Genomic DNA, 26,077 nt, shown 5'->3' with positions numbered 1-26,077 from the left:
GTGGTGCTCAGGTCTCAAACCACCGAACTTGCAACCTTCCAGTCGACAAGCCTGGCGTCTTAACCACTGAGCCACCACGCCCCACTCTTGATGTTCTAGTACAAATAAAATATATTAAAAGGCCTGAAGTTAGCTCATCAACATGTTACAGAGGAATATTTATTTTTTTCTTCTCAGCTGCATTGCAAGTGATAAGGCACCACGTGGCATTTCCTCTCCTGAAACATAAATACTATTTTAGTATTCACTCACAAGTTTTTGAAATTAAAAAAAAAAAATTAAATAAAAAGAAAAAACAATAAAAGCATAAAAAACTTACATTCCGAGTAACTGAATGAAAAAGTCTTAATTCAGGCCAGAAGAGCGTTGGCAATTAGATGTTCATGGTGTCATGCTATTCTTTGTAACTTTAAATAAATTGAGTTCAGGCCAAAGATTTGAAGATTACATTTGAGTCACATTATTACTCAGTTTCATTCATTTGCCATTAAGGAAATGAACACTCCATATATTTTTGTGTCTGAATGAGGCCTCTCTTCTGTTCCTTAATTAAGAGATGGGAAATTTGAGGGAATTGTAGAATGTTCAAACAGGCCATTTCTTTTCTTTTTATGGAGGCAACTTTTAATCTCTTACATGTTTTCCATTGTATTAGAATGTGTGCACCTGACTTAGCCAATTTAATTTGTTCCTCACTATGCCTTTTGAGAACAGCCTCCTAAAACCCATGAGGCAGACATCTCTGCTGTTAAAAATGAAAATTACTGTTTCTCATTTTCTACTGGTTCAACCCTCTGCACTCATTCATAAAATGAACTTTATAATGCATTAAGGATGAATCCGTGGCACTCTTTAAATTCCTCTCCCATCTTTCCAATGAGGTGGTGATCATTTCTGAAGTTTTCAGATCATGGATCCAAATAAGCTATATTAGAAATGGCAGATACCTGCTTTGGAGATCTCCTTTCTGTCTTGCTTTTTAAAGAATTTTAATTCCACCTACAACAGAGGCCAGCCATAAAAATATATAATTCAATGGTAACATTGCATATTATGATTACTGATCTTGACAGTTCTATGCTTTGCTGCCTCTTATTAAGTTGGAAAAGGTTTCTGTTATGTAAATCAAAATACTTAGATAAAATATTATCATCTGGTATTTTACTCTGGGTAATAAAATGTCAAATGTTTTCAGGGACATTCGATGACCGGGGTGGTGTAAAAGAGAAAGAAAAACACAGTTAACATACAGTGAGCTTAGTCTATTTGAAATCAGCTATTGTTCTTCCTCTATAATAGAGGAAACACCACATCTGTTTCTCTGGGCACCAATTGTCCATTGCTACCAATGGAAACTTATTTTCTATGGATAGTGATTTTTTTATGGTGTAAAGTAAGAGTTAAGGGACTGCTCATGGTGCTGCAATCCAGAGGCATTTTCTGTGTCCTGCCCCTTCCCAACACAGCACTGAAGTTTAGGAAACAATCTTATATTAGCATCTTTTTATTCCTGCATGTCTTCCTGCCCTATGTGGTGACATATGGAGAGATAGTACTAAACATGTAGTTTTCTTGCCTACTCTGTTTGTATCTTTGCCTATAAGTTTATACATCTGCATATTGGGATTGGGGAAAAAACAATCAGAAGTTCTCACTATCGTTAGAAGAGTCTCCTGGAATCAACACTAACTCAAAGACAAAAAAAACAACAACACTGATTCTCACGGACGCTGTTACGTAGTTGGGCAATGAAATGTCTCCAAGCAAACAACCAAGCTCAGAGAGCATCAAGGACTCCACAGTTCTCACTATATACAGCAGCACGGGTGGAGCCCCAGGATTACCTGTTGCTCACCCACAAAGCCTTGGTATATCTCTCCAAGACCCTTTAAAATCTACAGACTTGCTTTAATGATAGAAAGAGGAGAATTATAAGAAACAGGGTGGAGGAACTTGTGTCAATCTCCCACCAAAAGCCCAAATGTAACCTTTAGCACCAAAAGCATTAGGTCCCTTTGGCATAGACTGAAAACTCCAGATGCTGCACTTCCAGCTCTTCTACTGGGGTTTCCTTTTAAACTTTTTGTGCCCATACAATTTAAGTCTCTCTGATGCTGCCTTGTACGTGCTCCAATCTTCTCATCCTTTTGATCACCACCAAAGGTATGCCCCTCCCTCCTTCCTTCTTTGCTTCCCTTGGGCTTTCATTTTCATCTCCCTCCCAGCATTTGAACCCCCACCCCTGAAGACATGCACTGCTTTATTTATGTGGAATTTAATGTATGTGGCCAATCCTTACTAATGAATGGGGTTGTTAATCGCAGTAAATGAATTCATTTTCAGAACATGATTCAGAGCATTGGAAAAGAAGTGCTGTGGTCCTGTGATGTGTGCTTGGCTTGTTTCTGAATGCTGTGCTAATTTGGGGCATTTTAATTATGGTGCAAAAGTTGCTTTTTTAGTGGAGTATATATATTGATTTATGAAAAAAAAAATACAAAGACCTTAAAAATATTTTTTCATACATTAATAGACATTGCGAATTAATTGTGTTTGGTGAGGAACTATTAATTTGGGCCAGTATGAGCTTTTTAAGTACTAATTAACTATTTTTATTGGTGTGCTTTGGATGGAAAATTAATTAATATTATTGTTTCTATTTTTTTACAAAAGTGTTACAACCTGTCATGAGCACTGATGGTGAGCAGGAGGGGGCCCCTATCCAGGGGGGAAAATGCATGCGTAGTACTGAGGAGTTGAGCAGCCATTCAAAGAGACACAGAACAGACCAGCCTTGACTTTTGGGGTTTATCTGTCTGGGTTTTTCCCACGCTTCTTCAGTTTGTTAGGATTTTCTGTTTATTGTAGCAGTAATAAAACACTAGAGACCTATTCCTCATCTCGGCATGGTTCCTGCTTGTCAGGACACAACCATGGATATGATAACAAATCTGAATATGCATATTTTATTCAGATTTGTGGCACAATAGGCCTGTAGTCCAACTCTTTTATGTACCTACTAATTCCCAAATCTGTACTATGAATTAAATCACCAAATATACGCTAACCGAGTGGGAGGATAAATACAACTGTGTTCAAAAATGGCCTGCCTTTTCTCATTTATTATGATCACTATAGACCCAAAGAACTGGTAAAATTAGTTATATTAAATATGAGAGTCTACTTTGTTTAATATTGGAAAGAAAGGGGAATTGTACATTAATTTTGACTCTATAAAAATTACATATTTAAGTACTATAACATTTGCCTTGTTGAATCATGCCAAGATCTATGTAAACTGGAATTCAATTCCCAACAGTGTTCATGCCCTACCAGGATTGCTTGCCTATAATATCTGTTATTCGTCCCTGTATGTCTATTGTCTCTACATGTAAAAGTTCCTTTCTCTGTCTTGACTAATAAGCCTGACCAATGTTTCCCCTATGAATGTTTAGAGGGCATAGGGAATGATCTTGAAGGACAGGACAAAGAGCCGCTACCAAGGCAACGGTGAGATAAGTGGGCTTTGAGCCCAGGCCAAGAATTTGAGAAAATGTCTCAGACAAGTCCCTCTCCAGTTCACATGAAAATAAAAGTGAGGGAAGGGGAAGCACATCCAGACTTGCAAGTTTCTGTTACTATAGCTGTTACAATCAAAGTACTTCTGATCTATCTGACATTGGTCTCTTAGGCTGGTCTACCTTGTAGAGCTGACAGAACGTGCAACCCATATCTCAGCTCACTTTAAAATATTCCTACAAAGAACAGTCACATTGGTCTGGCAATTTATGCATGGAGATCTTTAGGTGGTCCTATATGAACTTTAAAAAAAAGCTGCATGCAATCAATGTGCATTTAGGAACTCCTCATACAGGAATCAAATACTTCCCTTCATGGAAAGCTCTCTTCCGTAGGCTTTGCACAGACAGAGTATATTGATTATGCACATTTCTGGATCACAAGGCTGTCCTGTCTTAGTCATCTCTTATTTGCGCTATTGCAACCCACTCTACATGGGGCTGCCCTTGAAGACCACTTGGAAGCTTCAGCTGGTCCAGAATGAAGGAATAAGAGTAGTTATGGGTGTATTTCATTATCCAGGTGGCAATTCTATTACACTCGTTACTACTTGCCTACTAGGTGCAAGATACAGTGCCAGATACAGTGACTGATTTGTAACTTACTCCAGCCATATCATATAGCTACACCTTGAGGGTGTTGGGAGACCTGCTAACTTAATTTTCTGCTTCTGAGAACCATTACCGAAGGCATATGAAGCTTCAGGTGGAGAAATAATATACGGCATCCTTAGGAGAACAGATTTGTAGCTTCCATATGAGCAAGGCTTTCTCCACATGGAATTTCAAGCACTCCCAAATAATACAGAATGTGTATTTTTCTCTCTGTTCTTCAAATACACTTATGCCCTATCATGCAGTAAAGAAGCTCTAGGTTTGATGGGAAAAGGCCCTTGCATGCTCTGGAGCTTATTTACTTACTGGTTGACATATCTTCCACATCCAATGGCCTTGATGTGAAAATGTGTGTTATTTTTATTTATCATGTTGTAGCATAGTACAAACTTATAAGACCAGATCTATGCAGAGTTTCTGCCTGGTTTTTGCACTCATCTTGCAATCATTTGTGCTTTTCTTGCAGTTTTCATCACTGCTGTTCGATATTTGCCACATCAGCAAATAATCAAAGTCTTTAGATTCTCGAAATTATTTTATTCTTCCTTTCATGCAAAAAAAAAACAAAAGTTAAACGTTTTCATTTAAATAGATCCTACCACTGTATGCAGAACACAATAGAAATGTAAATAGCCTCGTCAACTCGTCCACATCTGCTTCTTTGTAATTACCGGATGCATGCTGGTTTAGCACAAACATTTTGAAAAGCCAGCTTTTTTAATTAAAACACGTACACAGGATACAAGTAAAATTATGCTAGATCTCTTTAAAGAAAAAAGTTTAAAAGCTATATAAAAGATGTTAGCTCCAAACACAATATATCTGTGTTTCATTCTTATTCAGCAACAGTTTTTAAGAAAGCAAATCAAAAAGTTATTTTACCTATATGTTTGGAAGGAATTGTAAAAATGTAAAATTAGGATTGCATTTTAATGGCTGATGTCTTTTGGAAAGTATACATCAGTCTTCTTCAAGGCATAAGAAAACTGTGCTTACAAAAATGGACTGTGTTGTTGCTATCCTATATTGGCAGCTTTAAGAAAACACCATCTTAAGAGAAGGGGATAATTAATAGAGTGCCATATTTGGTATCCTTATATTACTGTTGGTTAAATTGGAGATTCCAAGATCTATTCATGGGTCCTTCGGTTGCTTCTGAATTGGCATCAGATTGTAAGGTGGGTTTATTTAATGTTATGACCTGATGTTTAATAAGTCTTAGAAGTGAAGATAATTATATACTGCATTCTGTGGATTAATTATATACTGCACTCCATGAGTTATATAATCGTATATACAAGGCAAAATCCATGTCTGAATTCTTAGTTAATGGGGAAAAGACATTTTTCTTCTTATTAAACATTTTCTGATCTTAGGAAACCATCCAGCAATGTAACTTTTTCTCACCAGTACTCTGACAGTAATCTTCAAACTGCTTTGATTTCACACCTGACCATGTATGCTTATTTATATTTTATGCACATGAACTACTGGTGTAATCCAAAGCACACAAACAAGTGTGTGTGTGTGTTTATGTGTGTAAAACACTATGTTAAGAATTAGTGTCACTTAATACTATATATTAAGTATTAGTATAGCATGATTTCTCACTTTTTAGATAAAAATCAATATAGATATTCTAATAATTTCTTCCTGCACCCCAGTGGATTGTCTTCTACACCCCTGGGTGTATGCACCCCATCTTTGAAGCTACTGTTCTTTGACACCATGATAATTGAAAGGTTTCATAATGAATCCCCCCTTTTTAAAAAAAAAACTTAAAAAATATTTTTCAGTGCACACTTTGTAGTTCTTCTGGGCCATTCGCACATCTCAAAATATAACATGGAAATGGTTTATATATTTTTACTTTCATAGGCACTCAGAACAGCCTAGATGTCACTCTCTGACATAAATTTTAGCCTTTTGATCATTCAACTTACACCTTCACTTCCTTATATGTATCCATCAACTCCACTCCATACAGTCATTTAGCTCTCTTACACTCTTCCCCTTTGCCTTTCTTTCACAGAAACACAATGTATTTTTTTTATTGATTTTATTCCTTAACTTACACTCTTTATTACTTACTCCTCTGACCTTCAGAGATACAATCTTCAGATGCCACAGCCAATACCATATAGGCCCGTAGATACTTAGCTTCTTGCTGCTCATCTTGGTCAGCTGAACTTTCACATCACACTTTTTAGTAAAATAGAGAAAATGTAGCCTAGATCAGTGTTTCTCAACCTCAGCAACTTTAAGATGTGTGGACTTCAACTCCCAGAATTCCCCAGCCAGTCATCCTTTTGGATGACGGCAATGCACTTTACAAGGAACTGCCCTTGAAGACCATTCAGAAGTAGTCCAGAATGCAATGACGTGCGCAGTATTGGGCCTTCCTAGGTTCACCCACATTACACCTCTGTTGCATCAGCTGCATTGATTCCCAGTTTCCTTCTAGGTGTAATTGAAGGTGCTGTCACCTTTGAAGCCCTACATGGTACAGGGACAGATTATTTGCAGGACAGCCTCTCTCAGAGAGCATCTGACCATCCTACCAGATGGGATAGGGTAGGCACGCTCCAGGTCCCTTTCATGAAATCTTGCCATTTAGTGGGACCACGGAAGTGTGCCTTTTCCATGGCTGTCTCTATCTTATGGAACACCTCCTCCTGGTGATTCAGCAGGCCCCCGCCCTTTTAGCCTTTCAGAAGGCCATCAAGACCTGGCTCTTTATTATTAATAGATAGGCAACTAGAAAAAGTCATGGAACTCTGTTTTTGTATATGACAACTTCAGCGAGAATATTATATGTTCAAAAACAGAAAGGTTTGATACTACCCACAATGGAGGAACGGTTGGTGAAGATGGAACTTGTGGAGATGGCTAAATTAACTTCTTGATCAGAGAAAAAAAACAGTATCTACATTTATAGCTGGCTGGAAACCCTTTATAGATTTTTTGCATGAAATGGAAAACAATACATTTATGATTTGTGGTTTTGATGATTAGAAAAAAATGGTTAATAAAAACATGACCTTTTTTTTTTGTAATCATAGAGTAAGAGATAATTTTGTAGTTTTACTTATATCTACTGCAAAGGAAATTGGACCCTTCTTTCTATTTTCTTTTCTTTCTTTCTTTCTTTCCACTCTTTATTAATTTGTTAGTTTTTATACTCTTTGTAAAACTTTTAATAAAATTTATAGAAAAAAAAAAGAGAAAGACCTGACTCTTGACTCAGGTGCTGGGATAGAATGAGGATATTTGGAGCTGGTTGTGGAGCATCCCAAGGGGATGACTGAGGCGCCCGGTTTTTATTTTTATGGTTCTATGGTTTATGATTTTATAGTTATTGGTTTTATTGTTGTGAGCTGCCCAGAGTTGTGTTTAAGATGGGCAGCCAGGCAAATCTTTTAGATAAATAAACTTAAATGGAACTTAACATTTATATGGCACTTCAGGGTGTTAAAAGCCCTTCTTGTACATTAGCTCATCAATGCTCCTTATAATAATCTTCTACAATAGGCTTATTAGTTACTAGTCGTAAGTTTTGAGAAATACATTGGTGATAGAATAATATTATGCCAAAGGCCATCTGGTGAATTCCTTACCAAAGGAAGCATTGAGTAAAGGACATGACACGCTGTGCAATATGCTTTATTTGTATCTGCAAGTTGTAGAATTTTCTGTGAATCAGCTTAGAAATCTGTCAGGGTGAGCTGATTTCCACAGAACAGTCATCCTGTGCAATCAAGATTTATGGATGCTGCTCATCCTCACCACCTTTGCATTTGATGTACGTCCCAACACAGAGAAACCTTCCATGCATGGAGGGAACCGGACTAGATTGGAAACTGTCTTTTCATGAGTGTTGAATAAGTCAGTTGCTGAAATATGACTCTCAGGGACTCTGGCAAAAATGGGCCATGTAGTCTATAACTCCTTCACATGCTCTTTTAATTTAGAAGGAGAGGTGATTTGTAACTTATTGTATCATTCCTAAATAAATGCGCACTTGTAGTGAGTTTGGCGTCTCCTATATTTCAACAATCAGATGTCAATAAATTCTAATGCAGTGGTGTCACACTGGAATCGTGTTTTGAAAGTTATCTGTTTGAAATGGCAGTGGTTAGACAAATTGAAATGATCTATTTGTTTTTGCTGGCAAATTTTTGTCAGTTTCTTCATTAGAGACTGAACTGCTGCTGCTGCTAGGCAAATGGACAAGATTGACATGTGTTATATTGGAGAATAAGCAGTTGGATAAACCTCTCAAGTTTTAACTAACATTATTAAGTCTTGTAGTCCATGCTCACTCTTGATTCTTTGTCTGGAGTTTCTCCCAAGCTTTGATTCCTGTGCATTTGCCTCGGTGATTTGGTCTCTTGTTGCTGCTAAGTCATTGTTTTAGATTAGGAAGCTGTCAGTAGCCAAGCCACTATAGCTCAAGGTAGTTCAGAGGTCAGTAGATCACTGATAATACAGTGGAGTTGTTTTAAAGGAGCTGCAGATAATAAGTCATGTTCTGTCACTTTCTTTTCTGGGTCAATCCTGGAGCAGATTATTCTTGGGTACAAGCCTGGCCTTATTGATCTGCGTCTTCACCTTATTGTGTAGGTGAAGACACCTTCTTATCTAAAAAAACACCTATTACAGATCCTTAATGTGTGAGTCTGTTTCTGATAAGCCATAACAAATGCAGTTGTCTCTGCAGCTTAGCCATAGACGGTGATTCTTGAGGTGTGCTCCAGGTTGTTAGCTAGGAATGTATAAATATGTGTAGCAATCACTGGGCAATCACTGTAAGCACTACATATAAGCATGTTTTTTGATAGGAGGTGTACATTGAATTTTTACCGAGAACAAAAACGACTGAAACTTTGTTGTGAATATACATTATGATATCACATATAAAATGACAATGACTCCTATTTCACATGCATCCTTAGAAGAAGCATTTAAATATTAGTTTCCATAACAAAACAGAAGATTTGGTTTGCAGTTATGGGGAAAGCTAAAGCAGCAACTCTGGGTATACAAAGGATATATAACATTTTCTGTTCATTGGGTTCTTTCCACGCAATGTGTTTTTTAATTTGAAAATATCTATAAACTTGGAGTAAAATCTTTAGGACATATTCACCAACCAACATTCTTTTTGCAGGCAGATATACTTTATTCCCTGTCATTTTAAGCAATTGTCTCAGTGGCTGCAGCATAATCGTTGTCTTTCTTGGATATTCCAAATATATTCATTAAATTCAAGACAAGATGAATATATCTCATGTTACTGTTTTTTTTCTTTCTAGGTGATGTCATTGTCTACATTAATGAAGTTTGTGTCCTTGGACATACTCATGCAGATGTAGTCAAACTCTTCCAGTCTGTTCCCATTGGTCAGAGTGTCAACCTGGTGCTATGTCGTGGATACTCTCTGCCCTTTGATCCTGAAGATCCTGCCAACAGCATGGTGCCACCACTCACAGTTATGGAGAGACCTCCAGTAGTAGTAAATGGAAGACATAACTATGAAACTTATTTGGAATACATTTCTAGAACTTCTCAGTCTGTTCCAGATGTAACAGATCGGCCACTACATTCCTTGCACTCCATTCCAGCAGACAGTCAGCTTGATAGCACATTCCCACCACCCATTCATGATGATAATGTCTCAATGGCTTCTTCAGGGGCCACTCAAGCTGAACTCATGACCTTAACCATTGTGAAAGGGGCCCAGGGCTTTGGCTTCACTATAGCAGACAGTCCAACAGGACAGAGAGTGAAGCAAATTTTAGACGTTCAGGGGTGCCCTGGTTTATGTGAAGGTGACCTCATTGTTGAGATCAACCAGCAGAATGTACAGAACCTGACCCATGCAGAAGTAGTGGATATACTTAAAGAATGTCCAGTTGGAAGTGAGACTTCTTTGTTTATCCATAGAGGAGGTAAGTCTGGAAAGTCTATAAAATTACAATAATATGTGTAAAAGTTATAAATATGCTTGCTCTATTATTGTGTTATGAAATTGAAGACAGTTATCTTCATATATACGGTAAGTAAAAAATGTAAACATAATGAGGTGTATACGCAAAATGTAATATTATACATTCTACTTCCCTTATGTTTTAAGACCTTAAACACTCACATGAAATGCTCATGTATACTCCCCATGTACATGAAAATGTGGGTATTCATATCTTTTTGTTTTGCATAATATATGATCTTAGTACATGCACAATTATTTCATATTGCAGTTTTTAAATGTGATTTTTCACTTGTGGACTGATCAAGTAGATCCCGTGGTCAAACTGGCAAAGAATATATGCAGAAACTGGTTGCATGTAAAATAGGCACATCGATTTATATCACATCGATGCCCTCTGTTAAAGAATATTCTCCAACTGGATGACATCTGATATAATCCATATTATGAAATTAGTTACAGATTTTATCAATATCCTGCTGGCATGAATATATGAACATTCACATTTATAAGTAATTTATAAACAATTACTACATATTAAATTTAATTACAAACTATCCTGAGGAATTAAAATTAACTGAACCTACTCACAGAGGAAGAGGAACGCTATTACACAAATCTGAAGCAACAATGAATGGACTTAGACTGCTTGTTTAAGAGAACTCTTGGCAGCTGATAAAGAAAGGGGAATATGTTAAAACCTGACAAAGCAGAGCAGATTTTAGCCTTAGCTCGTGAAAGAGCTGTTAGCTTGTCAGTTAAGCAGTCTGAGAGAAAGAAGTTTAAGCAATTCACAGAGACTCTCCTTAAATTAATTCACTAATAAGCGAGGGCTGGAATTTTGCTTATTTGGTTTCCAAGATTCTAACCCCCTTTTTTCTTGATGGTATAAATGCATGTACAGAAATACCAACCCTTGCTACCAGCAACTGTAGATGATTCCACAGTTCTGAGAAATTATCTTTCTGATGATACTGCAGTTTTGAGAAATTACTTTTCTGCAGGTTCTCTATCATTGGGCAAGCAAACCAGCTATAAAAATATCACTGTGAAAATTATGAGCTGAATGTAGAGTTTGGCTTGTGTCGAGGTGGCTGTGTAGTGAGTAGTCTAAAATTGTATATTCCTGGGCCAACACATTGTTTTTTATAGCATCTCATCTTTTATCCTTATCCCCTTAAACAAAATACTCAGCAAATATAAATATCAGGGCAAAAATACAGTAACACTATAATAATAGCAGGAGAATAGTAGTTTATAGATAGATTCCAGAGTCTGGATCGGCTATAGAAAAGCTGTAGCACCTAATCACAGATTATAAAGAAAGAAAATTGTCTGGCTAAAAAAATAGTTTTCAAATGTCATACCATGAATTGTAAATTCTTCCTCCTCCTCCTCCTCCTCCTCCTCTTCTCTTCTCTTCACTTTTCTTTTTTCTTTTTTAATGTGTGTGTACAGTACATTGGAGAAAGTTATATAGAACATGCTTGATTTTTCTAGCATCCTTATGAATATTTGAGAATGACTGGGGCTGCTCAGTTATGTCCAGGGAGTAATGGTACTGTATAAATCCATATGCATAGGCATAAATGGCACTACTGGCGCCTGTAAATTAAATAGTATCTCTTAAATGTATTGTGAAGTATGAAGAATATCTCTCTGTATCTTTGTGTCTCTAGCAATATAATATGGCAGTAAACCAAGTTCATTGAGGAGTATATTGACCTTAGCTTCAGCATCATGGAAAGAACAGGATTCACCATCCCCAGGTGCAGTTTGCCTCCCTGTCCTTAGCAACGAGGCCATGAAACTTAACCATCTTGAGTGGCCCTTACTACAAACTATAGCACTTTGAAAGATAGCCAAAGGAATTTCTTGGTGCTAAATTTTAAAATCTGAAACATAAAGTTGAAGAGCTGTTGGCATTTTCATCAAGCAGCAGCCAAAGTGGTAGAACCAATTTTAGGAACTGTCATTGCTCATTGCTAAACCCAAGGAGGTACAAAATGTAAAGCTTATATTTTCTTTTAAAGCTTTTCCTGCTGAAAGCAGCTGATACTTTACTAGGTGCCAAAAGCAAGGGGAAAAAACCCTCTGGATTTTCACTTTCCAAGAATTCTATGAATTTTTTGGATGAATGACCTGGCAGAAGATTTTACATTTCTCCCAATAGCACAACCTTGTCAGTTCTCTGTCTTCATTCAGCTGTCCCTGTGCACACCCAAAAAGGACTTAAGAACCATATCAAAGATTTCTGGAGTTAGGAAAAAAACGTTTTTGTTTGTATTTGGAAGAAAACAGATTTTCATGGGAGAGTGTGCACAGATAGTGCTCCAGCCTTTCTTGTCTCTCATTCTGGATTTGTTACATTGGTAAAAGAAAATAATCAAGTCATAATGGTGACTGTCTGCAGTCTATACTGACAAGCATTGGCTACTAAAACATTTCCAGATGATCTGCGTATGTTGAATGTAGCCATCAGTGTTGTAAATTTTCTACAGAACAGTTCAACTCCAAGACTGGGGGAAGGTGTGTGTGTGCTCCTGATATGGATTTAGGAGCTGATCATAAAGACCTTTGTTTCAGGTAGAGGTATGATGACTTTCCAAGGGAACATGCTTTCTAAACTGTTGGATCTGAAATATGATGGGAGAATTTCCTCAGTCAACAAAAGATAGAAAGGTTCTATCATGGATTTACAACCAAACACTTCAATTTTCATTTGCTGGACATTTCTGAATCTTTGAAAAGCCTCACTTTGAAGCTGCAAACAAACAAGTCATAAAAACACTGGAAATATCAAAATAAGCTGGGACATCGAAGTTTTCATCTTCTCCCACATTTGTGCCACATATTGAAAATGAAGATTTCTATAAGCATTGCAAAGAGGTTGTAGTGAATAAAACTGTGCTTCACCTGAAATACCTTGCAGACAAATTCATTTGCTATCTTCCCAATAACTTTTCAGCCATTTCTGTTCATGAATTAGTATGCAGTCCATTATTGCCACCAGGTATTGCCGGAACAAGAACAAACAGCATAAAACACAACTGAAGATAATTCTATAAATTGAATCATGGGTGAATCTGGGATAAAATATGTTTACCCAAAGGTTCAAAAAGGAGTAGTACATATGATTCTTCCATTTTCCTCCATATACCTCAGGGAAAAATGCTTCACAACTTTAACTGAAATAAAAAGGAAATAAAGGAAGTTTAAAAATGATGCCATATTATTTATTTCCATCTCTCAAACCTAGGTTTTCCCAGCTTGGGAATAAAATGCAACATACCCCTTCACATTAAATTCTTTTTTTAATTTTATTTTTCATATTTTTATCACCGCCATCTCCCTCATACAGGGGACTCTGGGCGGTTCACAATAAAACCTATTTTTTAACCTATTCTCTTTTTGTTAAATTGCATTTTCATTACTTTTTACTATAAAAAAGAACATAGTGTACATACTGTAAGTGTGTCTAAGTCTGTGTGCGTAGCTATATAGTTTTTGTGTTTATTTTTAAATTATGAATTGAAATGTTTGTTTAAAAGATGGGCTTACATGAGAAATCAAAAACAGGATACATGTTAAAGAACTGGCAGCTCCTGTCCTGTCACTTTGATAAAATTATCATTTATTACTGCCCTTCTGTTTATCTCATAACTTTTAATTAACTTTTCTATTATTAAATTTAAGATAAATACTTACTGGTATTCTCTCAGAATATCAGGAAAATCAGCTTCTATACAGTTTAGGTTTTGGGAAATTCTGGAAATACTAGGGTGATGCATTTCTGCCTGATTACTCTCAAAATACTGCTTTGTGCAAATTTTTCCAGCAAATCTGATTTGTATAATCAATCACATTCTATATCATAATGTGTTTATATATGTATGCATATTTCCATATTTCCTTATTTAGAAAATATATATGGCCACCCATCTTAAATACATAACTCTGTTGGGGAAACAATCCATACAAAAACAATATAAAAAACCATATTCAATTAAAACAATCCAATCAAGAAAAAATAACAAAGACACTACTTAATAATTCCATAAAAACAAGGGCTCCCCTTAACATCCTGACCCTGGTGCCTGGGGGGAAAAACCAGATGTTAACCACATTCCAGAAAATGAAGAGGGTCAGGGAGAGGCTGTTCCATAGGGCAAGTGCTGCAACAGAGAAGGCATGTCTCCTTGGTCCTCAAGATGATCTGGAGCATGACCATCCTGTCAAAAACCCTTGGAGATAGACAGTCCCATGTGGCCCCATGACATGTTATATGCCATGCCATATAACTCAAAGGTTATACCTTGAACGGTACCCAGTAGCATATCAGGTGTTGCACAGGTGAATTATTCAAATCTTATTATCCTATAACTTGCAATTATAGCTTCTACAGATTTGTCATATTTCTTCACTGAGCAAAGTTTTCCTTCCTTCCTTCCTTCCTTCCTTCCTTCCTTCCTTCCTTCCTTCCTTCCTTCCTTCCTTCCTTCCTTCCTTCCTTCCTTCCCCTCTCTTCCTCCCATAGAAAATGTCATGAAGCTACCAACTTAGGATGAGCAAGAGTAATAGTTACTAGGTATTATAGTGCAACAACAAATGTAGAGTTAATTGCAGTCAAAGCATAACATAGCCATCTAAACTATATTTACTGCTAATATTTCTTTCTGTTATTTACATACATATAATACTGCTTTCATGTTAGCATTGTTAATATTTCATGCAAAGCTATAGAATTAGTGGATGCTTTTATCTTTATGGCTAATATTGTTGGAATAGCGTCCAAGTGTATGCTGTGGAATAGTCTCCAACTGCATGTTGGAGAAGTTCATACTAAAATTACATAATACTTTTATTAATAAATTTAAAAGGCAGATATGGGGAAATATTTGACTAATATATGACTAAGTGAATTAGTGCTAGCATGCATGAGAATTGTGGAATTGTGTCACATTCAGGAGGGAATGCAGATATCTAAAGAATTATTTTTATTATTAGGAATATTCATTTACACATACAGAGATGTTGACATTTCTTTTACATACAAAATGGGATATGTGTGTTATAGGTTTTGCATGCAAAGTGAGGTGGGAGTATGATACTTTAGTCTGCAGCTGTTACAACATAGCTCAGAATAGCTTTGAACTGAAGTTGAATATTTGTTTTCATCTGAAGTAAGAGAATAATTTAGTTAAATGAAAAGTAATTGCTTACCTGGCATTTAGGTAGTAGCAGAAGACCTGAACTTATTATCCTTGTGGGAAATTTACTACAGAGGTCTTCTTGTCATGGATCGGTGGGAGGGTAGCTTGCCAATTTTGGTGCTGTTTGTATTTGTTTATTTAGATTTATCTTGTGCCCTACCACCTTATGACATTCAGGGCAGCTTCCAAGAATAAAAACATCCTTAAAATAACATAAGAAAGAATAAAAACATCCTTAAAATAACATAAGAAAGAATAAAAACATCCTTAAAATAACATGAGAATTTCATACATTAAAATAAGCTTACAACATTAAAATATTATTTCCAATATGGGACACAGATACAGTGTTAATTTTTAAAGAAGTGCTAAAAAAGTACTGACTGAGATGTACATGAGCTTGACTGTGTACAGCTTGAATATATTTTTTAAAAATTTTTCATAGCATGTAATATTCACAGTAATATCTTTCTTGGTCCTCCCAAGCAGAATATTATATACATAATATTTGTAATAGCATAGCAGTATAACAAAAACAAAATAATATCACATTAAAGAAGATATATTCTTACTGTGATATAGATATAAAATATAGCTTTATATAGATTTCTTTTAAAATCCTAAAGTGCACCTTCCTGGGTAGATGGAAGGGCAAAATTACACATTATTTACACTCTAGTTTCCCTGTGCAGCAAAGATTATTTTAAAGCCTTCTGTTCTGTGTTTGTTTCTTATAGCTGAAAATGCATACTAAAGTGACATCTTATCCAGTTGTTTCATTAATCATTCTTGACAGATTGATGATGATCACAGTATGTATTTGAACTATTTTTAGAAGATCAGAAAACTATCATGATGACACAATTTTATGAAATGAATACTTTTACAGAAAAATCTGAAGAAAAAATAAAGCATTTCAAATATTGGCAATCTTAAAAAATCACATTATTTAGATTTTTTTAAAAGTCAGCAACAGCATAATTTAGAATTCATTCTCATCTCATAAATCACAAGATACCCATAATTTATGGGATTTTGATTTCCATAAAATCACAAGCTTTTTGTTAGATTGGACTTAGATTAGCAGGATAAAAAAGTATTGATGCTTTTGAACTTTGGTGTTGGAGAAGACTCCTGAGAATACCAAGGACAGTGAAGAAAACAAACAAATGGGTCATCAAACAATCAACCCAAAGTTCTCACTTAAGGCACAAATGATCACACTTATTATCCTATTCCAGACACATTACACAAAGATGCTGGGAAAGGTAGAAGGAAAGAGAAGAGGATGACCAGCAGCAAGGTGGAGGGACTCAGTTATAGTGGGAATGAGTATATCATTGGAAGACCTGAAAGACCAAGTTAGGGACAGATCATCATGGAGAAAATCTATCTACATGGTCATTAAGAGTTGACACTAACTTGATGGCACATAATCAATCTATTCTGACTAGATGGCATGAATCAATATTAGAGCTATTATTCTATTATTAACATAATATGTATAATCTTTCCAGATCAGATAAAAACATGATTCATCCCTCTATAAAAGAAATATTTTTACTTCATTCATTCATTCATTCATTCATTCAATGTATATGGAAGTCCATCTCAGGGAGGCTAACAACAATAAGAAACCAGACACCCCCCCCCCAAAAAAAGCAATCAGCAGTCAAGATTTTTTTTTTTTAAAAGGAAAACATTGTCAATACAAATACAATACAAATATTTCAATAAAACTAATTCACAGACTACAACAGTCAATCTGATCCCCAGCCTCAGTAATGCAGCCATGTCTTCAGGGCCTTCTGAAAGGCCCACAGAGCTAAGGCCAAGGGGGATGATGTTCTACAAGGCTGGTGCTATGACAGAAAAGATCCTTTTCCTGGATCCTACCAGATGGCACTTTTTAATGTATGGGACCACTAACATGCTTCTCCTGCCAGATCTGATAGGACAGATAGACGTAACTTTTCCTATGACTAAGTTAATTTTTCAGTAATTTGGCATATAATTTATATTAAGTAAAGAAATAGGTTTGTAAAATCCAGGAGATCTTTGCCTAAATTTTCTAATCTCACCAGGATGGTAGAAAGAGATCTCCTTGATGCTATTCATTGTTTATTAATAAACATTCAGTTGCAGGAATATATTTAAACTATTTATAAAATTCACCTGATAAACCATCTGGATCCAAAGATTTCACATTTTTAATACTTTTGAAAATCTCAGTAACATCTGATTCTGAGAGCAGGAAATCCAAACACTGGGCATCTCTTCAAGATAATTCCAGAAGATTCAATGTATCTAAGTCCTAGCTATAAAAATTAACAAAAAATTTATTAATATCTTTAGTATTAATAGTAACATAATCTTGAATATCTTCTATCATTTTTACAAATCTTTCTTTTGCTTTTTTGAGTTTATTTGCCAATAATTTTGTGCTCTTATAAATCAAATTCATAATATTTTGCTTGAAAAATAAAAGTTGAGTTGAAATTTTGTCAATTTCTAAAATACCTAGCTCCTTTATTTTCCTTTCCAATGGCTTGTATATATTTCTGGATCATATATTCTACCCCTATAATCTTAAATTCTGAACATAACAAATTAATTGCCTCTCTAGATTTCTTTTTTAATCCTGCTCATTTTGTATATACATTCTCCTCTTCATGCCTTCATAGAGTCCCATTTTATTTTAACAATGTTTGCTCCCAGCATCTTCATTAAAAAATTGTCAAAACTCAAGCTAAATTTGTTTCCCTTGTAGATTGTAAAGCAATCTAGAATTAAAATGCCAAAAATAAGAAAATGGGATGCATACATTTAAGCTAAACCCAAAATTCATTGGAGTGTGATCTGAAATGCATATTAGTGCAATGTCTGCTTGCTGCAGTTCAAGGAAATTTTTGACCCCAAATATAATCTATCCTTGAAGGAGACTGATGGCTGCCTGACTAGTATGTATATTGTTTCATTAAGAAATTCATAGTTCCCCAAAGCCCATACATTTGCATTACTTTCTACAGCTTTTAGATGCTAACACTTGCCTTTTATTTTTATGAAAAATATGTTATCCCCAGGTACTACTTGCATAAATATATCACATTTTCCCAGCCAAACCTACTCAAAGGTTTCACAACTTTCTGCATGAATCCAATTTGATTTTGATTTGGTGCATATATAGAAGCCAGGCCAATAGTTTTGTTATCAAATTTGTCTTTAATGAAAATAAGTCTTCTTTCCTTATTTTTCAGAATATTTTCAGCCTTAAAGTTTATATTAGTCTTAAATAAAATGGCCACATCTCCCGACTTATTAATGTCTTCCGGAAAAAAATAGTTTTCTAAACTATTTGTCTTTGATGCCTTTAAACTTAGGTGTTTCCTTTAACATTATTTTCTGATTAATTATCCCTTTTTCGCCCTACTCTCCCTGTCTCCACTCTTACCCCATTTCCCTAACCTATCCATACTATGCTCAGCTACTTCAAGCTCTCCTAAACTCTTTTAGAACAATTGTGAATAATCACAAAAGGTTAAATAAATCATTTTTTAATCTAATATGGGGGCAGGATTTGCAGGTTGACCTTTCTCCCCTTCCCTGCCAATCATATCCCTATATTAACAATTAATACAATTAATTAAAATAACAATAGCAATAAAATAATAATACAATAAAATACTTAGCACTTTCCTTTATTTTTTCTCATTTATCTCCTAACGAACACTGAGCACTTATTCTATGACATTCAATGTTTCTATACTTCCCAGACTACAAATTGTCCTTTTTGTTTCAAAGTCTCTTCCAATAACAATGAGTTGGAGGTTCATTTATACTAAATGTCTATATTAGCTAACAACTCCCACATACAGCCTCCTGTTCTAACTACTTGCTGAATAAAATGAACTACTTCCAGGGCCAAAGGCCGTACTTCTCAACAGAGGGTACACTTCCTCAATCTCAGTCCTTCCTCTGTGTTACCAACTTTGTCCTCCAGACTCTACCACTTAGTTCCACCTATTGATACACTTTTGTCTTAATTTTCTTCTTGGAGAGTCACACAAATCTTCTCAGTGTCCAAAGTTATCTTCTGTTAATCATTAAGAGAGTATTCCTTAAATTTATTAGAACTGCGTCTCACAAAGGGTTGAAATAGCCTCTCTTCCTTGTGGCTTCAATATAATCAATTTAAAAGGAAACCCCCATTTGTACCATATTCCATTGTTTAAATATACAGTAATTATTCAGTAAAAGGTTTAAATGCTTTCGTTCTCTGTAACGATGCAGGGCTAATATCTTTTTTTAAAAAAGCATTTAATCTCTGTCTCAGTTTATCCCTTCCAGCTCATGAGCTCTTTACACAATTTTGTCTCTTACATGAGCTTTTACAAATCTTATTATTACATCTTTTGGCTTTTACTAAAAAAACTCCTCAGCACTTATATTTATGTTCATCTCAGCCAGCTAGCTGACCTTGGCTGATCTCAGAATTGCTGCCCAGAGTCAGACTTGCCTAATAGAGGATTCCTCTGGATGAGAAGATCTTGTCAAAAGGTCAAAAGCAGTATTGCGACATTACAATGCAGACTCTGCTCCTTTCATGCATCATCTCAACACACATACAAAAAGGTGTTTCTTATGGTGCAACACTGCTTTTGTCATTTGTCTTTGTCATCTACAACCTCCCATCTTGGAAACAAACATTTTTAGTTCATTCTTTTTAGTTTTCAGTCACTGTAGAAAAATATATATAATTGTCAAGACTTCCATTTTGAGATATGGAGGATTTTATTTATCTCTTCTGGAAAGGTACTTGGAAGAGTGTCTCTGCATTTCATTAAAACATTTTTATATGTTTTACTACACTCTTTCTTATCATCTTTTTCCCCCTTGCCAGATTATTCCCTTTTTAATTGCTGTTTTATTCTTTATTGCTCACATCATGCCAACTCCTCTTGTCAAATCACTTCTCTTAAAATTGGTTTGCAAAATAGTGAAGGATTTTGCACACAATCTCCATCTTGCTTTTACTAGTAAACATTGCACTTAAGGTAGAAGGATTTTCATCATTTCCCTCACCCAAATTGCTTCCTGAATTATTGTTTTTAAAATCTGGTGCGGGTATATTTTAAAACATGTACCTGCACCACATTTTGAAAACAATAACGAAGATTAAGTCATCTAAAAATATTCTAAGCATTCAGTGCCTGTCACAGGATTTGCTCATGATCAGTATTTTTCAAAAAAACTATAAAAACAGCAATATTCATTGGGGAGGATGCTGCCACTTCCTTAAAGTTAAACAGATGCAAATGAATGTAATGTGCTTTGTTCCAGTTGGTGATAATGGTCCAGGACTCTGTTCTTTTATGGTTCCTTATCATCGATCCTAAAGTGAATAAATAGGCTTTCAGAGAGAAGATGCATTTAACTAGCTCTCCCAATGGAAGACTTTTCTCTACAAAGATGGATATGTTCATCCTAGCTTTAAATAAAATTTGCTTGTACAACATTCATTCATCATAACAACATTCATCTGTGCCTCTAATCCAGCAGGACTGTATATAACAAAATAACAGAACTAACAAAACAGTAATAAAAACAATAAATTACAAACATTGGGACCACTGATGAATAATAAACAGCCCAGGCTCCCAACTCCTACCAGACCTTTCTTTAAAAAGTCACGTTTTTATAGCTGTAAAATTTGTCCTGAAACTCACCAGTAGTTGAGTCTGCTCCATCAGCCAAATGCCAGAAATGACTAAGCATGTAAGCTTTCCTTAGTTAAGGAAGGAGTAGGAGAGTGGGAATTGGCCTAATCATGTGCTAAATTTTGTTTATTTTACTTATTTTTCAAATTTTGCCACAGCCCATCTCCCCTCCCCCTGCAGCAGGGACTCTGGGTGGTTTACAAAGAAGTAATCAATTAAAACAATAACCATAAAATATAAATGCAATATATAAAATGTAAATACAATTATCAATAAATATAAAAATAAGAATAGAATCCAAGTGGCAAAGAGGTCTAATCCAGTCCATGTGTGTGAGGAGCCCTCTAAGGCACTAGCCATCCCCAAGCATAACTACTCCCCTCCCCACCCCAAGCAAGGTGGCAGAGCCAAGTCTTCAGGTTCCTCTGGAAGGCCAGGAACAATGGGGCCAACCTCACCTCTGGGGACAGGATGTTCCAGAGGGCAGGAGCTACTGCAGAGAAGGCCCACCTCCTGGACCCTGCCAAATGAAATTCTCTTACCGACGGGGTCCACAACATGCCCGCTGCATGATTGGGTGGGACGGGTTGATGTAATTGGGAAGAGGTGGTCCCTCAGGTAACCTGGCCCCATGCCATGCCATAAATCCCTTTTTTCTATACCTTTGGAAGAGATCTCTGTTGAACACATTGTTTTATTGAACTCATAGCAAGCTTTTGCCTTAAGGAACTCGGTGTGAGAGTTCACACCCAGTCAGTGAAAAATAATACAACAGAAAATCTGACCATTACAAGAACAAAGGACAGGTTGAAACAAGCCATTTCACTCATCCTATTACTTAAGGTAGGAATGAAACAGAGGTGCAAAAGAGTTTAAATATTGTTTCTATATATAAGGTTTGCTGAAAAACTATGATCACTAGAATTCTCTACTATGGCTTCCTATTTTTCTTCAGGTTACTAATCAGGAGTTCTTGGATTCCTGAGAGCTTGCTTACTAGGTTATATACAGTGCTGCCTGCTGGGTGAAATTTAACACTACCAGCTCATTTTACAGTCCAACTGATAAGATAACCTTGATAATTTTACATAACAAAGTAAAGTTTCCTTCATGTCCTTCTGCTCACTTTTACAAAACATAAAAGTTGAATTTTTGCAGCTATGAATTACAAATTCTAATTCTCAAGAATCTCAATAGAGTGTGAATACATATCTTCTCCCTCATGCACAGGTAGCATAATGTAGTACATAGTTTGCTGTTTCATGCACTGCAGAAATGTCAGGTACGTTTTAGGACAGAGGCTATATTCCGGTGTAACTTGGAAAAGGTCCTCCTTGTATGTAACATTCATTCATTTCTTCATTCATTAAATTTGTATTCTACCTTACTTCCAGGAGCCAAACGGCAGCACTTCCTCCTCTTAATATTTTTTTTCTGAGAGATAATGACAGTACACACTGGCTTTCAGCAACAGGAGACAGAATTATTTTCAGCAATGTGAAAAGTGATTCTTAGCATGTGATCCGTGTAATTTTGCAGGTGTTCCTTTCTTTTCACTTCTGCAATGCAATCTTTTATACATATACTCAGAAGTAAAGTCATAGCCACCTGATCTGGCCACTTTTGGAATAAATGTGTTTACAATTACGATCTAAAACTACAAATTATGTAACTTGTAAAACAATGCTATAGATGTGTGTTTAAAGGGAAATTGTGTTGTGTTCAGTGGGGCGAATCTACAAGGAAATGTTCAAGGATGGTAGCTTTAATTTCATTAGGACTTAAATTGCCTCTTACCCTCAAACGCTTTAACTCTGTGACACAATATATAACCAAATCACTATTTTGGACCTAAAGCTTCTGCAGAACCTGTATAAACCAAAATAGTGATATCTATGAAATAGTTGATTAAAAGATAACTAACTGTTGGTGGTTGATATTAAGAGTGTTAAGGAAATTAAATTAAATTAAATTAAATTAAAGAAGTTTTTTTGTTTAAAAAAACACATCTTTGTTTTCAAATCAAATATCTTTATTATGGTCTTTGACCAGACTTTAAAACAGAAGAAGAAAAATAGTTTAGTCCCACAATTCATTATCAGGAGGAAAAAAAAAAGGAAAACAATAAAACAGTGAAACAGCATATCTAATTAAAAGTTTTGCACAATTGTATAACTTGATAAAAATATTTGACCACCTGGTGTGTGAGTCTAGAGTCAACAACCCTTAAAAAGAAATAAACATAAAATCTATCAGTATGACCTTCAAATTTAGAGATGATTGGGAAGATCAAAGCACGTCTTGGGGCATCATAAAAAGGACACCATCTGAGGACATAGGCAAGAGTTTCTATCTCCCTGGATCCACAAGGGCAAAGTCTCTGTGAATAAGGAGTCCCATGAAATATTCCCACCAGCAGTGCTGTAGGAAGGACATCAAAGTGGGCTCTGGAAAAGGCCCATCTAGGCCAAATCAATAGTAAAAGAAAGAATTAGGGACATGGATTGACAAAATAATATCATCAGTGCTCCTGAATTCTACCGCCAAATGTTAGATGGCCGCAAACCCTCTACTGTAGGGTATCTATACAATTTAACCTTAAGCACATCTTTGTTTAGTCCAACATGAATCTGAATTCATATGTTAAAAATAGAAATTTGATTATACTTACCTACTCAGGTCTGTATAGTTGTTAGAAAATTAATGTTTTGATGTCAGAACTTGAAAGGCAGGAGGTTCTGTTTTTTCCTTTCTGTTGTGATTAAGGAAGTTAATTTTAATTATCCTCCAATTCCTGGTCTGTAGTTCTAAGAACTGATTACAAGTAAAGTGCAACGTTATCTTCCAAAACAAAAGTATACAGTATACAGTATATGTGTTTATCTAAGTGGAAAAGGTACAACTTTAATTCACAATTAAAGTTGGAATATTCTTCTCCCAAATTGTGTTTAATGAACATAAAGAATTGTTCCCATTTTTTACTCCTGAACAATTCCTCAGTCTTAGTGTAGGTTTGGCAAAGTCATACTGTACATGAATAGCCTTGGCGGAGTTACAACTTGCAGCTGGGTGCAAACAAGGTACATCTGAGGATATACGTCTGTAACTATCTCTTCGAGTTCCAGAGTTCGCTAATTTATGCTGACATAGGTTTCAAAGACTGGGCTATTTACTGTGTATAGGTTTAGACAGTGCTATTTGCTGACTTCTTATGTACCCAAGATCATATTTTCAGCTATACACTTATGAGACATTTTGCTCACACTCCAATTAGTATCAGGACCACCATGCCTGCTGTCTAGTCCTTGAAACAGATTGTATTTCTCAATATCTGTGGTAAATGCTAAGATAAAAGAAAATGTAGAGTTCCCCAGAAACTCAAAACCATCATCAGGAGAGTGTGAAGGAGAAGGATCTTTAACAAGAGAGTGCTGCAGTAGAGAATGTAAACAAGACAAATAATCACCTATTTTTTAATATACTGACAAGACATTGGCTTTTTAAGAGTCACGAAGGCAGAGGGAAATCACTATAGGAAAATGACTAGTGAGACTTGATTAGTAGCAGTCATTGCCTTTGTGGTGCTGGGTAAAAATCACGCTTCCTCTTATTCAGCACTATTAAATTTGGTCACTGACCATCTTTGTACTTAGCATGAATATGTGAAAATGCATTATGATAAAACCTCCCAACAAAGACACTCCGAATTTAATATCAGTAAAAGGAAAGAAAGAAGACAAAATGATGAATTTTTCCCTGCCCCCTTCCGGTGATGACACTTTAGCGCTCCCTCCCTCCCTACCTCCCTCCCTCCCTCTCTCTCTCTTTGAAACAGAAATTATTCAGCCTGTTTGGATTTGAAAGACATAGCTAACAAAATGGAAATAACCCTTAATAACGAGAATAGGGCAATGGTGCATAAACGTGACAGGTTAAATGGAAAGCGTTTTGGTGATGACAGCCATAAACATTCATATCAAAATCCCAGCCTCTTTTTTTAAAAAAGAAAAAAAGAAAAGTATTGCTGAAAAACAAAAGCAAAAAGTCTATTCTTGTCTGGTAGTTCCATCTGCCTGCAGAATATACACATATATGCGATGATAAAATAGTGGAAATCCTAATTTATTTCAATCATAAAGTGTCAACAGTCAGTTATAAAATGAGCTGTAATCCTTTTTTCTAAATTTCAGGTAGCAATTGTAAATGAAGAAATTAGTGTCCATATTCTTTAAGTGAAAAAATTACAAATCTATATTTGAAATGACACAATTTTTCCTTTTAAAGTAACGTCTAGGTTTTGTCCCAAAGGCTGTCATGTAGTGGATAATCAATATATAATAGACTATGTTTTACAAAAAAAAATCAAGGAACAGACAGATCATAAACTGTTTGCATTTCACTGTTTATTACTATAACCACCAGCCCAGCAGTATATTAAATAATTACTTCGAACAGAAACTTTGTTTCATTGTGGGAACCATGAAGGTTTTGTTGATTAATCTTTGAGTGGGAGAAAATTTGGCCCAGATCTGTACTTTTAATAAATATACAGTCTCTACCTTACTTAAACTGCTAAAAGGCAACAAGAAAGAGTGAAAATAGACATAAGAAAATTATTCTGTGCAGTTTGTAGGTCTTATACCATAAAGCTAAAGTGTCTGTAGCTTGGAAAAAAATTAATCAGGTGATCCTATCCATTTTCCTAAAGCAGTGTTTCTCAGAATGTGGTCTGTGGACCCTTGTCCCCCCCCCAAGACTCTTTTGGGGATCTGTGAAATCGAAATTATTTGCCAGCCTATGCTGAAAAAAATTACTTTCTTAAAAACGCTTCATACAATTGTGAGAAGCAGTAGTGGCAGCAAATGCATCAATTTTAATTTTTAATGTGGTAAATATTAATAAATATAGCCCATACAAACAAAAGCTCTTTCAGAGTCCTCCATATCTTTTAAAAGTGGGAAGGGG

At 35.7% G+C, this 26,077-nt stretch overlaps 1 protein-coding gene across 1 annotated transcript in view; it reads left to right on the top strand.

Annotated features, from left to right (window-relative positions):
- MAGI2 (membrane associated guanylate kinase, WW and PDZ domain containing 2) overlaps positions 1-26,077 on the top strand; it is a 713,008-nt gene that overhangs the window by 568,555 nt on the left and 118,376 nt on the right. Inside the window, exon 10 of the mRNA XM_063308087.1 lies at positions 9,509-10,144. Within this exon, the coding sequence (XP_063164157.1) occupies positions 9,509-10,144 (636 nt within the window). The remainder of the gene's footprint in view (positions 1-9,508; positions 10,145-26,077) is intronic.

The sequence above is a fragment of the Candoia aspera genome, chromosome 7 (genome assembly GCF_035149785.1).
Source record: "Candoia aspera isolate rCanAsp1 chromosome 7, rCanAsp1.hap2, whole genome shotgun sequence".
NCBI lineage: Eukaryota > Metazoa > Chordata > Lepidosauria > Squamata > Boidae > Candoia > Candoia aspera.
The sequence above is the reverse complement of the archived record's forward strand: the minus strand, read 5'-3'. Positions and strand labels throughout refer to the sequence as shown.